The sequence below is a fragment of the Sceloporus undulatus genome, chromosome 2 (assembly GCF_019175285.1).
Source record: "Sceloporus undulatus isolate JIND9_A2432 ecotype Alabama chromosome 2, SceUnd_v1.1, whole genome shotgun sequence".
Taxonomy (NCBI): Eukaryota; Metazoa; Chordata; class Lepidosauria; order Squamata; family Phrynosomatidae; genus Sceloporus; species Sceloporus undulatus.
This window is the reverse complement of record NC_056523.1, coordinates 294,196,248-294,214,305: the sequence shown is the minus strand read 5'-3', so window position 1 is coordinate 294,214,305 and position 18,058 is coordinate 294,196,248. Positions and strand designations below refer to the sequence as shown.

At 41.4% G+C, this 18,058-nt stretch overlaps 1 protein-coding gene across 3 annotated transcripts in view; it reads right to left on the bottom strand.

Moving 5' to 3' along the window:
• Positions 1-18,058, bottom strand: part of CD180 (CD180 molecule) — a 60,837-nt gene that overhangs the window by 5,260 nt on the left and 37,519 nt on the right. For 2 of the 3 annotated variants that reach the window (XM_042450942.1, XM_042450941.1), the window contains exon 4: positions 2,482-2,648. In XM_042450942.1, coding sequence (XP_042306876.1) covers positions 2,482-2,648 — 167 coding nt within the window. Of the gene's footprint in view, positions 1-2,481; positions 2,649-11,132; positions 11,338-18,058 lie in introns of those variants that run through there. The other variant, XM_042450943.1, reaches the window with a different exon arrangement.

Below are 18,058 nucleotides of genomic sequence, written 5' to 3'. Positions count from 1 at the left end.
TTACCCAAATCCTTAGTGGCAGTAAGATCTTCTTTGGGGTCTAGGCTCTCCCCCTGGGCAGGCCAGTAACACCCCTGAAAGTCCCAACGGAACACTCCCCTTGAACAATAACCCAACCTCAAACCAATCTCAGAAGAGCTTGGAGTTGGAGCGTGGGGATGGGCAAACTCCGACAGGAAACCCTCCTCTCCTGAGCGTCTCGCAGCTTCTGAATCTTCCCACTCTAGCTGGCAAAGCCCCCCAGCTTGTCATAACGCTGACCTTTTCCCCTACACACAACCACCTCACTGCCCTCTCTTCCGCTCATGACCTCCTCCCCGAGTGCCTCTCCCTTTTATCTGCCAGCCCCTCCCTTGTAGGGCCTGCCTCCTGGGGTCTTCCCTTCTCTCCTTTCACCCCAGGGATTGCTGGGCCTTGTAGTTTCCAGTCAGAGTTCTCCCTTTGCAGTGCTACTGCCTCTCCCTTCCCGGGACAACCCTCTTCAATCTCTCTCACGTCCTTCTCCTTGTTACAGATATTTTAAAAAGTGGCTGAAAAATTGGATGACAGAGGATTAATTGGTACTTTCCCTGCCAAATTGGTACAGAAGAGTGTACGATTATATGATTATTGCTTTAGCCAGAACTTTGGGGAAAGGGCACCAGTGTATAGATATCAGAAATTACAGGGTCTTCTCTGTGCCTGCATCATGTAAAAATGTGTGAGAGAGAGCCCAGTGAAGTAAAGGTCTCAAGTGCAAGAGAATCCTTGGTATGAAAGGAGAAAAGAAAGCTTGCAGTTGAACCTGGGCTGGGAGCAACTGGGCTTGGGAGTCCAGTCTGTGTTAACCCCTCCACTGAGTTGTGGTAGCTACTGAAACATCTTTCAGCTTCTGTAAATGACGTTACCTAACTACAGGTGGTTTTTTTTGGGTTTTTTTTTACTAACTCTGTACTGCTGGACATGTTTTATGGAAGAAGGGATAATAAAATAAATCCCATTATCCCCCCTTCCATAAAATGAGACCACATAATTACAATACAACAAACATATTAAAATGCATTTAAAATAATTTAAAATATCCATAACTGAAGCAAGTCATCTTTGGGCAGTCATTGGGGCAGTCCATATCAGCAGGGCTGGATCGATCAATCAGGGAAGGCCTGTTGGAAGAGATCTGTCTTGATGGCCTTTTTAAAGCCGTCAAGATTGGTGATATGTCGGATCTCTTCCAGCAGGCCATTCCATAATTTAGTAGCGGCAGATGAAAAGGCCCTCTGGTTAACCTCAGCCAGCCTAGTCTTTGTTGACTGCAGTAAGTTTTTCCCATAGGACCTAAGTGTGCGGGGTGGATTATATGGAAGGAGGCACTCCCGCTAGTAATCTGGACCCAAGCCATGAAGGTCTTTAAAAGTTATTACCAACACCTTGTACTGTGTCTGGAAACTAATAGGCAGCCAGTGAAGAGATTTTAAAATCTGTGTTATATGGTCACCTGTAGATTTTCTGGTGTCTAATCTGGCTGCCATATTTTGTACTAATTGAAGTTTCCGAACTAGGCACAAGGGCAGCCCCATGTAGAGCACATTAAAGTCAAGTCGTGAGGCAGGTACTACCGTTTCCAGGTCCCCTGGCTCCAGGAAGGCTTGCAGCTGGCATATCAGCCGAAGCTGATAACAAGCACTCCTGGCCATCGCATCTATCAGGGTTGACATCTGAAGGGACAAATCCAGGAGCATTCCTAAACTGTGAACACAGTCCTTTAGGGGACATGTGACTGCATCTAGGACCAGCTGATATCTCCACACCTGGATTAGGGGTCCCTATAACGAGTACCTCCGTCTTATCTGGATTCAGTTTTAGTCTGTTTTTCCTCATCCAGTCCATTACCACTTTAAGACATTCATTCATTCAGAGGAGAGATGCCATCCTTAGTTACTGCTGCAGTCTGAAGCATGGAGAAATTATCTGGGTCATCAGCATAGTGATAACACCCTGCCCCATGTCTCAGGCATGCTCAGTAAGGGATTCTGGAGGCAGCTGGTATTTGCCTTGCCTATTGTGAACAGGCTCACAAGCTACAGAGATATTAGTTAGGGTAGAAACCCATTCTTTCCCAGCTCAAGCTATATTCCATTGTTTATTGCAAACACACTGCTGCAACCTGGCAATGATAGTCTGTGTTTTTTTAGTCCTCCATCATTCTCCTAGTACTAAGGCTGCTAAAAACGTCCAGTTAGACAAAGGATGAGGAGGAATATAGGTGCTGGGCAGGCATAAAAAGACTTTATAAAATGGAGCTTCTTTGCCAGAGATTTTGTTATTCTTTCAAGATACAGCAACCTGTAAGGCAGATTTAAACAGATGAGAAAATTTATATCTATGATTAGGGTCTGAGTCTTGTAGAAATGTTGACTGCCACCACAAATATATTTTGCTTACAAAGCTGAGAATAAAAATCCAAGTCATATAAACAGAGGGAAAGACAAGGATCCACTGTACCTTGTTAAATCTAAATAGATCAGATCCTTCAGCTTGCTGAATGATGAGGGATACAGCGAATACAGGAAATTAAAGCTGAAATCAAGGATTTTGGTTGTTAAAGGTAGTTGATCTGGAATCTTGGTCAGTTCTAAACCTTCACAGCTGTAGCTTCTGTCAGCAATAAGCTATGAAGAACAGAGATTACACATGTTATGCACATAGATTAATGTATACAAACATATCTGCTGACACAATGCATTCTATAGTGCAGTGTGTTTAATGAAAGCACTGTTACTCTAAACCCTACCTAGTGATCCAGCATGGAGGTCAGGAGACTGGAAAATGTGATATTGTTCCATCTGTAAATCTGATTTGTTCTGTCATGACAGTATTCTATGTAGGAATCTGACATAGACTATTCTTTGCTTCTCGGAGTTTGAAGAAAATATAATTGTTACACAACAAGATGCATTGTTAGAGGCACTTTGTCTCCTTCTTTTGAAGCTTTGTTCTGACTCACTCTTATGAACTAAAGCAAGACTGTGATTTCTTTCTTATGCTTAGTTATTGCCCACCTGTATTAGCCAACATTTTATTGAAGTTAACTAGTGGCATGACAAGCACCTGGGCATAACCATCCCATGTGCTGCAGGCCAAGCGTGGCCCAAATGGGCAGCCATTTGCTGTTTGCTACCATGCACAGAAGTCACAGTTAGGAGAGTTCATAGGCCAAATGAATGACATTTGTTTTGCTACAGTTGGCAATCCTTAGCTTCTCTGAAACACTGCTAATTAGCTTGTTTTGACACCATGCCCAAAATTACATTGTGTAGAATTCAACATGAAACACTAATTCCACATACAGATGCTAGAACAAATGGGCTTCTTTAAATACACCAGAGACCTTTACATTTGTGTGGCAGCTTAAAAATAATGGGGAACACAACTACTACCAGACAAGGAACAGGCCCTACTGTCTGTTTGGTCAAGTGTCTCTCCTCTGTGGACTGCTGCCTGAAGCACATATTCCCTTCAGGATCTGGCCTCCTCAGGTACTAAGCCAGATCACCATCTATCCTCTTCTGGGAAAGAAATGAGCTGCCTGCCTGAGGCAGGTCGAGGTAGCAAAGAAATCAAACTGCTCTGCCATCATTGTATTTGCAGAGCATCATCCAGCAAAATGGTCTTGAGTGACCAAAGCTGTCTTCTCACTCTGTTACATAAGATCAGAACATGTGCCACTCAAAAGAAGAAGAAGAAAGCCTGCTGTGAAGAATTTGCACTACACTTTGCAGACATTGGTGGTTGTTGTTTTTTATCTGCTTTGATTTGGATGCTGCAGTTTTGGGCTGGATAAAGTGTGGCCCATGAACTCCATGCAGCCCCTGGGGTAATTAAAAAAAATCAAAGAGCTTTTTAATGCCCCCCAAACCTTCTAGGACATGTGGGAGGCATTTTTGCCACATATTTGGGAGCCCTGGAACATCTTAAACTCTAGACAGGCCTTTTTTAAAAACATGAAGTGAACAGGAAGTTGCTTCTAGTCTCTTGTTAAAAAATAGCAAGTATGTTTATAGCAAGTACATTTCTATACCGCTTATCAGTGCACTTAAGCACTCCCTAAGTGGTTTACAATGGAGTTTATCAGACAAGGGAAATTAGAAGTATAATCCAATGGCAATCTGAATGCAATCATGGGGAATAATGTTATTGCGTGATAACCCACTACATACAAATTTGGGCAAAGGGAAGTCAGTCCGAGCGCAATCACGGGGTTTCATGTTATTGCGTGATAGACTGCCACACGCAAATAGGGCAATGGCATGCTATTTTTGGGCAATGGGGAGCCAGTTCAAATGCAATGAGCATTCATGTAATTTTGCTAAACTAGCAAATTCACATGAATGCGTTCTGACCCCACTTTCTTTTCATTCGAAATTAAGAGAAATTCCTCACATATGATAAACTCCAATATGTAAGATAATTTCCCTGAACAAGCTGGAAACTCATCGACCCCAGAAGGATGCCAGGCTGACTCAATCCTGAGCCCCTGGCTGGTATTGAACACAACCTGGCTACAGTACAGGCATTTAACTACTGTGCCACCAGGGTCTCTCTGCGGCCCCAAAATGCTGCAAAGTCAAAGAGCATTTGGGAGCAAACCAGATCTGGCCCATCCAAAGGCTACAGCATGGTTGATGCAGCCCTGAGCCTCCCATAGTTGTCCATCCCTGCTGTAGTTGCCACAAGTCCAGTGGATGCAACCTTGGCTCTTGTTTGTCCTGCATTACTGGATACATTTCAGTTTCTGTATTCAAAGCATATGGACAGGATCCTTGGAAAGGTGAGAGCCACCACATCATTCTAGAGAACCCCATCATTCTAGAGAATTACTAGGCAATGTCCTATATTCTTTGCTTGGGCAAAGTACTAGAGCGTGTGGCAGCCTCCGAGCCCCAGGGGTTCCTGGATGAGATCCATTTTCTAGCTCCATTTCTCTTTGGCTTCAGGCCTGATTATGGGCTTTGGTTGATGGCCTACAAAGAGAACTGGACAGAAGAAATGTCTCCTTTATGGTTCTGCTGGACCTCTCAGTAGCTTTCAGTACCATCAGTGTGCTGTCCTTCTGTCCCACCCATGCTGGGCTCCCATGCTGTTTAACATATATGTGAACCCACTGGGAGAGATCACCCAGAGTTTTGAAGTTCAGCCCAACCTAAATTAAAGATTAACCAGGATTCTCTCTGTCAAATTGGGATGGCTGGAGGATATGTTTCTGCTGTCAGTACTAGATTTGCACATGAGTGGACAAACTGAAATGTAATCCAGACAAAGCAGAGCTGAAAACAGACCAGGGAATAAGTTTTCAGCCTGTACTGAATAAAATTACACTTTACCTAAAATCTGACATTTGCAGCTTTAGTGCAATCCTGGGCTCAGCCCTGAACCTGAATGTCAAAGTCAGTGTATTGATTGTGGCTAGAAGTGCATTCACATAGCTAAATCAGTACACCAACTGTGTCCATTCCTAGAAATGTCATGTATGGTTATAGTCTCACACACCTATTATGTCTTGCTTGGATTATACAAGCCTGCAATGAAAAAAAACATTTTTTTCAATATTGTAGCTGTTTTTGATGTATTTTGGGGAGCTAAATTTAAAGAAAACACAATAAAAATGTCATACCACAGACATAGTTCTTTCACAAATTCAATATTTTTATCAATTCAGTTGTTACTCAGCTTTGATTAAGTGTGGACACTGATGTTCCAGTGCAATTTCTTTTAGTGCTTTTGAATTGATTTTTTGTGTTTCATATCAGTGACTTAAGGTGGCTTGAATATCTGTTAGCAGACTTTAACCCCTTTCTTACTCTTTGCATAATTCTTTTACAGGATTATTTCATTCAGTCACAGTATAACTTGGAAACGTCAAAACAAGTTGTGGGGGGAAACAGTATATGATGGAGCAAATCTGAGGTCATTTTTGGATTCATAATGCCAAATTCCTACAAAACTAGCACACAGTTTTTCCCCCAAAGAGTTTTGATGACCCTCAGCTTTGCAGGTCCGTATTAGTACTCTTGGGATTGCCTTTGGTCCAAAATGTTATGGCCAAATGGATGATGAGGGATGGTTGTATAGGATATGTAACTCCCTTGTTGCAACAGTTATACTGGGTACTGATTCTTTTCTGGGTGGAATTCAAAATACCTATAAAGCCCCATATAGCCTGATTCTAGACTAACTGACAGTCTATGTATACAGTCCTGCCTGAGTTTTGAGACCTTTGCTGGAGGGTTTTCTCTCAGTCCCCTCACTGTCATAGGTGTGAATGGAGAGGACACAGAAGAGATTCTTCTTGGTAACTGCCTCAGGTTGTGGTATTCCTCCCATGGAAGGCTATGTTGGTACCTTTCTGCTCTCTTTTTACTGACTAGCAAAGATCTTTTAATTTAGACAGGCCTTTAGCTGTTGTTTGTTTGTGACAGAAGGTTCTTTTAATGGGGTGTACTGAGCTCTTATCAGAGCTTGTTTGAGTTCCAAATAATGTCTCCCGCCAATATCTTAGGAACTATGGTGCGTTACAGACGGCCCAGAAGGTTCCTGGATGCACGGTTCCCAGACGCAGCAAAGAAGGAGTGCGAAAATCGCGCTCCTTCCTCGGCCCTGGAAGAGACGCCGCAAGGCGCTAGTCGCGCACTCGCAGCATCACTTCTGCTGCGTGACGTGCAGACGCAGAGTGTCTGCTACGTCAAAATGGCAGCGGCCGTGTGGAACGGCCGCCACCATTTTGACGGAGTCATTACACGCGAGGGCAAGGCGCGTCAGGAAGCGCCGCCCCTCGCGCATAATGATGGCGCGATGACAGCGCCTCATGGGCCTGTCTGTAACGTGCCTATATTTATCTTCTGGAAGTGTGGGAAGGAAGATGGAAAGGGAATCTGACATATTGGCTTTCTGATACTCAATGAAAATTATCTACAGTTTATATGCTATTATTCCTCTTAATCAAAGACCAATTTAGAAACATCAGCTAAAGCTGAGAAGGGAAATGGACATGAACAGAAAGAACATCCATTATACATATATATCCTTTATATAGATTTGGAACAATGACTAAGGAAGGTCAAAGATGAAAGTACAAAAGCAGGCTTAATGCTGAACATAAAGAAAACTAAAATAATGACCACAGAAGAAGAATGCTTCTGTGTCAATTGCCTTCTACGCCATTTTTTTTTCATGCAGGGCACAGATCACAGTTTGGTTGCGCAATACAACCTGTCAAGTATCCCTTATCCAAAACGCTTGGGAACAGAAGTGTTTCAGAATTGGGATTTTTTTAAATTTTAGAATACAAGTAGCGTACGTACCTGTACTGTATTTATGAGGCTGCAGAGGTGAGAGACACAAGGCTGGAGAGAGACAAGAGGATCTATGAAATGACAGGAATCCAAATGTACTACTTGGCACAAATCTACATCTCCCATCATTTCACAGATTGTCACATCTCTAGCCACATCTCTCTCCAGTCACGCAAATACAGTACAGGTTCATACTATGCTACTTGTATTTCAAAATCCAAATCCAAAACATTTCAAAATCAAAGCCTTGAAGAGTCATACTGATGTTCAAAAAGGTTTGAGTTTTGGAGGCTTTTGGATTTTGGATTTCCAGGTTAGGGATGCTCAACCTGTACTACTTTCTCAATTCTACAATATTAAATTGCCAAGTGCCAATGTAAGGCCATTGAAAATAGTCCAGTGAAAACTGAGATTTATGCATATATATTGGCCTTCTTTAACTGCACAATAACATGTAAAATAAGTTGATATTTAAAGACAAGGCTATTAATACAGTGAAAAGGAGGGATTGCAGGTGGAAGGGTTTGTATCATTTTTAGAATGTGGCCAGAAGAAAAATAGAGCTAATATTTAATGAAGTGAGAAAAACAAAATTGTGTACACGAATAATGTATTGCATCTCTCACTCCTCTGTTTTTCTTTAGATTTCTTCTAAAGTTGCAATTTTGGTTAATCCTTTAAATTTTGAAATGCATCAATCATACCCTCTATTTACACTTTACACAAAACCAGAAGGCAATGGCTTGATACACTGAAAAGCAGAAAGAATTGTTTAGCTGTTAAGTGTAAATGTGAATAGTCTCTGATATGGCTATAAAGGACCTCTGTGCTTATGCATCAAGCATGTGAAGGGAAAAACATCACCCCAAGGTCTAGTTCTGCCAAAATTAGGTGCATTTAAACTGCTTATAAAGGAAAGCACCTGTTCAGAAGCAACGGCTACACACAGATTAAAGGCACCAGTGGTCTGTTTCATTACAACCCTCTCTGGATCCTGCAAACGCCTATCAAAACCTTGTCCTCTACAGTCCAATACACCTAGCAAAATGTTGTGTGCAATACATGAAAGATAGCTCTACTGTTATCACTACTTCTTTCTGTGTATTGTTTGGGTTTTTTAAAAATAATTTTTATTAGTTTACTTCTAACTCAAGATACCACACCAAATGATAAATATAATATATGACAACATATAACAAAAAGATTGTACTCAAAAGAGACACTCTCAAAGAGAAAGTCATTTTTCCAGCCCTGTATAAATATACAGTCAACCCTCCATATCCATGGATTTATTTTTATCCACGGATTTAAGCATCCGTGGTTTGAAAATATTTAGAAATATATAAATTTCAAAAAGCAATAATTTTCCCATTTTCTATAAGGGATACCATTTTACACTATAGTACTATGGTACTACATTCCCATTTTACTATGCTGTTGTATTTAATGGGGACGTGAGCATTCACGGATTTGTGTATCCAAGGAACTAAACCCCAATGGATACCAATGTCCCACTGTTTTTTTTTCTTCTTTCTTTCCCAATGAATGTTCCTGAATCTACATTTTCCTAAATGTAAAGGATCAAGGATTATTTTCAGTGTTTATGCTGAAACCACTGTGGTCTTGGAATGTCAGATGTATTGTTTAAAAGAGCAATGAATCATAGAATCATAGAGTTGGAAAGATCTCCAGCTAAATTAGTTCTTCATGCCTCTTATCATTCCTGCTGTCCTTCTCTGAAGCTGATCCAACCTGTCTATATTCTTAAAATGAGGCATCCAGAAATGAACATAGTACTCCAGATAAGGACTGACCAGAGCAAAATATAATGGAACTGTTACTTCCCTTAATTTGGAAACTGTGCCTCTATTAAAGCAGGCTAAAATATCACTTGCCTTCTTTGCTGCAGCATCACTGCTGGCTCATGTTCAATTTATGACCCCAAGGTCCTTTTTACATGTAATATTGCTGAGCCAAGTATCTCCCATCTTATACCTGTGCATTTGGTTTCTGTGGCCTAATTGGAGAATTTTGCATTTGTCTCTAATGAATTGCATTTTATAATTTCCCCCCCAGTTTTCTAGTTTTTCAAGGCCCTTTTTGATTCTCTTCCTTTCTTCCAATGTATTAGTATTCTCTCATTTTCAATCTTGATAAAGATTCCCTCAATCTCACATTCTAAATCAGTGGTTCCCAACCTGTTCTCCAAGGAGCCCTTAGGGCTCCGTGTGCACTTCCCAGGAGCTCCATAGTCGCTCCAGGAAAATGAAAGAAATAAAAATGTTAAAAAATTAAAGAATAAAAAAAAGTTGCATTACTCCTAAATACAATTAACTTGTAAGACATAGGATAGGCCTCTTAGGGGCTCCACCATAGAAACTGATTCTAAAAAGGGCTTCATGAGTAAAAAAGGTTGGGAACCCCTAATCTAAATAATTGGCCCCAGGACAAAACCCCAAGGCTTATGCATGTTTACTATTGGAAGTAAAATTCACTATGCATAAATAGTTCTTGCTGCCTAGTCATTTATCTGGGGTTGTAGACCATGATTTTAATGCTACACACACTTACCCAAGAGTGCATGCCATTGAAATCAACGGCCAGGATCCAATGCGGGTACTTCTGCTGAGGGAACTGTTTCCACCAGTGGAACCAAGAGGGGCCAATACTCCTGACCCTACTGTATGGGTGACAAGAGGGTAAGAATGCCCTACCACACTAGCCATCAATAATAAATAATAATAATAAATTTTATATCTCCCGCTTCTTCCTTCAGATCGAAGCGGGATTACAACAGTAAAAACATCATAAAATACATATAAAATACATCAATCAAAAATAAAAAGGGGAAGAGATGTTACAGTATTGCTCACAGTTGTAAGAATCGAGTCATCATATTCAGATGTTCAAAATCAGATTAGAAGAGATCCGTTGGATAGGCCCGCCAGAAGACATATGTCTTCAATGCCCTTTTGAAGGCTTCCAAAGAAGGTATCAGACGGATCTCTTCTGGTAAGTTGTTCCAAAGTCTAGGGGCCATTGCAGAAAACGTTTTACAAGAGGTGGTTTTCAACCTGGTTTTGGGGTGTTCTAAACAAGAGGATACCAGTGCATGTACTATTGTTTCAAGGTCCCCCCTGAGCCAGGTAGGGATGCAGTTGGCTATCTCCTCCACCTGGGATGTCAACTGTAGAGATGAGTCCAGGAGTACTCCCAAACTGCGAACTTCATTCTTCAGGGGAAGTGTGACCCCGTCAAGGATGGGTTGGGAAATCTCCTTCCCTGGACCAGGGGCACCTATCACAAGCACCTCCATTTTCTCTGGAATCAGCTTGAGTTTGTTTTCCCTCATCAAACACTAGTGTGACACAGAATCCAGACCAATGGTGGTCCCCTCTGTGTAGACATGTGTAGGACTGTCCTTAAAATCCAGGTGAAACCAAAGGCACAACTTCATTGTGCTGACTTAATAACAATGGGACTTCATCATAACCAGTGTTAGCAGGACTGGGGCAAGATGTACTGTACTTTCAGAAGAGGGGGGGCAGAGAATGAGAGAGAATGAGAGAGAAACGGAGAGAGAGAGAGAGAGAGAACAATTTCCCCAACCATAGCCAATTTTAGTGAATGTGTTCAAAAGTTACAATGTTATTCCTGGCATTTTTCTGTCCCGTCTACAGCACCTCTCTTAGCCTTTAAGCAACCTGGTGTTAGCATGCAAGTATTCACTGCTCCAAATTAATTATTGATTCTGTCTCGAAAATGCTTTAGCCTCAATAGAGAGACAAATAAGTTATCACTCACCTCAGTGCACATCTTATCTACTGGCTTGGTTGGTTCACAGCGAACACCTAAAAGCACTATCAAAACCCACCAGGACGTGCAGGAGGCCATTAGGGAGCTTTATCAGATTCTCCACACAGATGAGTTTCAGTAATGGAAGTAGAATGAAAAATAATTTTCTAGAACAAGTTTCAAAAAGCTTTGTTAAACTGGAGAACTGACTGCAACAAAGAGCAGCGACAGATAAAGAGTCATTTCCGCTTGAAGCTAAGTGACTTTTGTGCAGCTACCTTTTTCAGTTCCTCTTCTTTGCTCTCCTCATCAATCCCTGCACCACCACCACCCTTGCTGCATTCTGTGTTGGAAGGAAAGTGCAGGACTTTGTGAGAAAACTTGTTGCTTTCTGTGGCTCCCTTGTGGCTTTCACAGGCTGATGATGAGCCATCCATGGAACATGTTTTTTTTAATTAGAGGGGGAATCCATGCTAAACAAATGTGGTCCCACTGACTACTAAGAGTGTACCATTGGACTGGAACATCATTCCAATGGGTTTTGGAATTGATATTGTGCACGAACCATACACAAGGACAAAGGGGGAGAGGGAATATTGATATTTTCAGAGGAAACAAGATTTAGAGAATGCTAAAAAAAATTAAAGAGAGGTGCATAAATGGGAAACCCTCCCCCTAAACAGCCCTTTCAGGATTGAGACTGCCATAAAATGATGACTAATGGGCTCTCTGTGTGTGTCCATGTGTATGTGTTGGAAAACAATGTGGGAGTGGGAATAGAATGGACTATTGGGGAAGAAAACATAAATAATGACCACAGAGGATCTACATAAATTTCACCTAGGAATTGATCACACAGGAGGGAAGTGCCCAAATCCCATGGATAAATGGGGGTTAAATCCAGGAATATACTGCAAAAGCAGGATTGTTTTCAGACAATGCCCCCCGACATTGCCATTATCCCAGACTTAACCCATGAATTAAAGTGCATGTTTTGTCCGCTTTTGTTCACTTTTTACTTTTGGAAAAATCCTGAAAGTAATACGAGGTGCATTTTAGCCACTTTAATCAAGGGTTAAGTCTGGATTAATGGCAACTTTGGGAACGTCAGCTGAAAACAATCCCATTTTTGCAGGATATTCCCAGATTTAATCCCTGTTTATTCACTGGATTTGGGCACTTTGCCTCCCATATGATAAACTCCGTAGACAATTAGGAAATTGAAATACAGTGGGCTCTTGATATCTGCTGGAGTTTGTTTCCAGGGTGCCTGTAGATACTAAAATCATGGATGTTCAAATCCTGTATACAGTGAGGTGGTAAAATGGTGTCCTTTATTTAAAATGTTTGCTTTTGAAATTTTTAATATTTTCAAGCTGTGGGTGGTTGAATCCATGGATGCAGAATTTGTGGATATTGAGGTTTCACTGAAACAATTTAATCATTAAATGCCTGTTTGAATAGAAATGTCTTTGCCTGCCAGTGAAGGGAGAGCCTTATGTGGGGGCCACCTGATGTGGAAGGGGATTCTACAGGCTGGGAGCACCCACTGAGAAGGCTCTCTCCCATGTCCTGATGCACACCCAGATGGTTTTTCCATGTTCAGAGTCCCATGTTCTTGTCTGCAAACAGTACTTGGCCATTCTACAGCTGAACACACTGTCTGGATTTAAAAGAGCATTAAAGATCAGTCTTTTCTGGCAGGTTTATCCAGATGATTTTTAAATTGTGAATTTTACATGATGAATTTTAAATGTGGATGGTTTTAATATGTGCACATCTTATTTGTGCTTTTAAATTGATGTGTGTTTCAAGTGATGTCTTTTTAACTGATGTTTTTTGTTAATTGTTGTTGTTTCCTGCCTTGAAAGGGGAGAGGTGGGCAAGAAATAATAACAATAACAACAACAATACCTCAAGCTGGCAGTCCATTGTGAGATAATATATTCCCAAATTTCACATCTCTTATTGAATGTTTAAATAATCTCAGATATTAATTTTATGCAAGGTGGTGCTGAGATAGTGGCTCACAGCCTTAGGTTTAGGGATACCAACAGCAATGCCTAAAACACAGTCTGTAATCTCACTCTACTGTTTTGACCAAATCCTGTAGCAGCTGCTGTAAATCAGATATTTTTCTCTGTTGCTGTAATGGTGGTAAGATTCAGAGATATATCCAACCAATAATTTAAGTCATGGGTAGGCAACTTTGGTGCATGAAATCCTAACCGCAGCCCTCATTGTGGTTCACTTTGGGCTCAGGAATGTCTGGAAACACAAAGATGCGTTGGAAACAAAAGAACAAGAAAATGGACATAAACACAGGAAAACAAAACAAAAATGGAAGCAGCTGGATGTCTACTTTCATTTTGTACTTGTTCGGGTAAAATGCTTTTGCATCAAGGAGCATTATCATGAAGGAGTGAGACAATTTGCACCAACCTAATTCTTCCACTGCTAGCAGAGGGACAGCAGCATTCTGATCATCTTCTTGTCTCACTCAGTTTAATAAGACTGTCTGTGTTTAAAGACATCTTGCCTAGAGCTTGGTCATGTTCCTTAATCTAGTATCTCCCTTTTCAGACCTGTACACCCACAAAAGAAAAACCAACCTTTCATGTCCATGCTGCACTCATCATCTCAGGCAGCATTTGAGCTTTCCATGGGTCGCCTAATTTCTTTTTAACTGCATTAACCCTTAATCCAGAATTTGTTGTTTTCTGCCCTCTCCTTGTAGCAAGGACATCTTCTAATTTCATTCCATTCCATGATAAAATAAAGTGATTTTTATCAGGGCTCTATTATCCCATTTTATGCCTGTCCTGGTGCTTTCTGTTGCCTACTTCGTTCACCCATTTAATTACTGGAAGGAATGAGATCGCCAAACCTTGCCTTGCTTCAGTCCCTAAATCAGACAATTTGCCTAAGTGCTTATCTAATCCTGCTGGGCATAGTCTTAGATCATAAAAAGAAAAAGAAGATATTATTGCATAGAGTGTCTGCTTCATCCAATGCATCACTGGTTTTTCTCTAGGACTGCTTTCAAATGTTTTTGTCAAAAATCAATAGGTTTTATTAAAATAGGATTTGGTCGAGTAATGCTGTTCTCTCTCACTCTGTCTCTCAATCTCTCTCTCAGCAATCAATGAAACAAGTATTTGTTGATAGTCTGATCTGGCCAGGTGCAAATTCTAGCTGCTTTTCAATAACAGTCAGCCTCTCCTTCTATTCAGTGAGGCAGCAGTTAATGATTTGCCTTTAACTGTGGCACCAGCTGCAAAGTGGTAAGGATGGGTGCCCAGGATTTAAAGCAACCTCATGCACAAAAAGCAAACTTTCTCCTCCAGCACCACTTGCCCTGAGATTTCTCTCCTTGTTTGGAGACATCAGGGAGATATAGCAGTTCACTGAGACATCAGCCAGCACCCTGAAGTCTGGCAACAGTACATCTAGTTGGTGTTTGTTAAATAAGCTTTGTTTTAAACAAGAAGGCAAACAAACAAACATTACCATCCCATTATTCCAGTAGAAGAGAAATTGGGCCATTACTGACTTGGTGTATTTGTGCAGTCTTTCACTACTTCTCTTCTGATAAGCATTGTAATGTTTCTGGAACATGTGAAACCCTCCTGCTTAGTGGCTGTTGTAATAAATAACTGACACTAGGCCAAGAATCAGGTTCTGCTTTGTGATCGTTTCAAGAAGTCCCTTACAGCCTCTCTGTAATAGCTTATAGCTGGGAGGTTGCTGGTTTGATCCCTAATGTGATGATGGCCTGATGGCAACTATTACCGAGAGATTTTATGGGTTTGGGGTAGAGGATGTGGTTAAATGAAGCTGAAATGCAAAGCAGACAGAGAGAGCCTTCTGTCACATGAGTACCAGATGAATCTGCCCATCCACATCAAGGTCAGTTGGCCCCATATGAACATGTTCTCCAGACCAGAGATGGGCTCTTAAATACACACACTTTTAGAAATACTACAGGCTTGTTTGTTATTGATCTGCCCTCCCACCAGGCATTTGGCAACTGAAGTCTGGTGCAATGACAATGGATGGGACTTCTGAGTATCTAAAGTACTGAACAAATAACAGCCCCACTAATTCAATCAATTGAGTTTCAAGCAATCAAGTCACCATCTGGACAAAATCTAACTCATTGCCCAAGAAGATAAAGACATCTGGACTTTCTGAATGCCAAGGACATGCATGCTTAGTCCCAAAGGCTATAGGCTGTAGCCAGACTCACACAGACAGGTTTTCTTAATTATGCTGAAATAATCTCACACTGCTAGTGCCAGGCACTCCCTGCTTTGGGAGGTTAGAAGGATCACATCTCATGCAAGAGAGCTGAAGGAGGGGATATCTTCCATTTTGTGTGGCGGGGGCCAAAACCAGTATCTGTGGGGAAGCCAAAGGACATGGTCAGATAGGTCTATAAATTGAGTCATGTTTAAATTATCTATTGAAATCTTACTGTTTTGCTGAAAATGTGTTTTCTATTGAAACAATCACTGTGGATAAAGGCAGGATGAATTCACTCTGCTTCATGCAACAATTCTAGTGGGCCTTTCTCTTTCAGTACTCCAGGGGTTGTAACAGATGCTCAGATTCAAGCCAATTTAACTTTCACTAAGGAGTGTTTTCTCTTTGTGATTTTTCTGTGTAAGGTAGGACATTAAGAACACAAACAGTATCAAATATTTCCTGCTATGACTTTGCATTGTTCCTTCTCACCAAACCATGGGCTGCTGCTATAGGACCAGTTGGGGGTTTAAGAAAGGGAGAAGGAAGCAGAGATGAACATAAATACGGTGGGCCCTTGATATTCACTGGGGTTTGGTTCCAGGAGCCCCCGTGAATAACAAAATCTGTGGATGCTCAAGACACATTAAATACAATGACATAGTAAATAGAATTTATATATTTCATGGAATTTATATATTTTAAAAATATTTTCAAGCTGTGAATGCTTAAATCCATGGATAAGGAGGGCCAACTGTAGAGACTAAACCAAGAGAAGAGAAAGTTCGGGGTGTGTGCAGTCCCAAAGACCATTTTTGAGGTTCCCAAGGGCATCCCAGGCCACTCAATTTACTCCCCCCCCCCCCCCAAGAAATCATGTTTTTGCTCCACTGGGATGGTTTTCTTCCTGATTTAAAGGCACAACATAATTATCTCCAACTTAGCCTGGGAGTGTTGGGAACATTTCAACTTTAAAACATTTTTTAAATTTAGGGGTATGGTCTTTTCAGGTCCCACAGGGATCAAATGCATTCCTTCCCATATAAATATCTTGGAACTCCAAGACCTGAAGATATTTAAATATATATATTTGATGTTAATCTGACCTGGGTGACCAGAAGTTAATAGAAATTGAAAGGTGATCCCAGGCAGAACCCAGAATTAGCTGACTAGAAGCAAAGACCCTCACTTCCTCAGTCTATGAGAATCATGCCCTTTTCACTCTGAGCTGTTGTAACAAAGGCTAGCCTACTGTGATTAAGTAACTGCAACTTCTCACTTCTGCAAATGTTTCTCCTGTAAGGTCTTGGTGGCTCTTCACATTGGTGCTTCATGTCTCTCTTTCTTCCTCCCTGTCCCTTCTCTTTATTTTGTGTGTGTAGAGAGAAAGGTCTCTCTGGGTATGATGAATGCTAGCTCTTTTTCAAAATAAAATGTGTACATTTTAATTGTAATGTAAGGTTTGTATCATAAAAATATGTGGATTGCAATTCAGACTTTCCAAAAGTTCCCTTTTTTGAAACACAGCTTCTAGAATCTGAAAGAAGTTTGGAGGATTCTGAGAGTTATAGCAGTAAAATATAAAAATAAAAATGGGGTGGGGAGATAACAAACAGAAGTGACCTAGGCCTGATCTAGACAGGCCTAAAGTGCGCCCTCGTCACATGCCTCACCCCTAGTACGTGACGAGGGCATCAAAATGGCAGCGCCCTGTAAACATGGATGCCACCATTTTGACGTGATGGACTCCTAGCATCCACACATCTCGGCATCATTGTGATGCCACAAGTGCACCATTGGCACACTGCGGCATCACAATGGCGCCGCAGAAAGAACCCGCTTTTTATGTGTTCTTTTTGCTGCATGAAGGAGCCGTGCAGTTTGTCCGCTACAGCTCCCTCATGCAGCAAAACAAGGCGTGGATAGACTGCCCTTTTTAGGCGGTCTGTATCCCACCACAGTCAGTTTACACAATTACTGCTTCCATTCCATCCAACTGTCCCAATCTGATAAGGGCAATCCTGAGTAATCCTTTGTCATCCAACTTTCTCAGTTGCTTTTATAACGCCCCAGTTTCTAATCTCTTCTTTCCACTTTCTCTCTTTGTCTTTGGCTTACTTTCATTGCTGAAAAGTGAATTCAAAATACACAAAGTATTTTTTACTCACTTACCTCAGCAAAGGGAAAGGAGAGGAGAGGCCAGAACCTTGTGCTTCCCAGCAGACTCAGGCAAAAGCAAACCGCTGCAGTCTTTCCTGGCTTGTGTGATCTTCTTCATCAATAACTTTTGCTACCTTGAACACACTAATGTTCCTTGGCCATAGGTGACTCAGTTTTCAGTTCTGAAATTTTGGAAGGTATTTCTCTTGGAGGCCTTCAGGAGCAGGAATGTGAGTTTTAGCCCTGGTCCCCAAACAATTTTTCATAGAAGGACGCCAAAGGCTCTCTAGGAGACCACTGGCTGCAGAAAGGTCTTGCGACACACCTGTAGCTCACAGTCTATACTTTGGCCACCGGTCCTTTGGTTAGTGCAGAAAAGTGGCATACATTAGGAAAAAACTGTGGGAAAATGTGTAACTCAGACAAAACATATGGCTTTCAGTTGAGGATGAAAGCACAAAATCTTGCAGTCCAGTATGAAAGAGAATGGAAAGGAAATGCAAGGGAGATTTGAAGCAACACAACAAAAT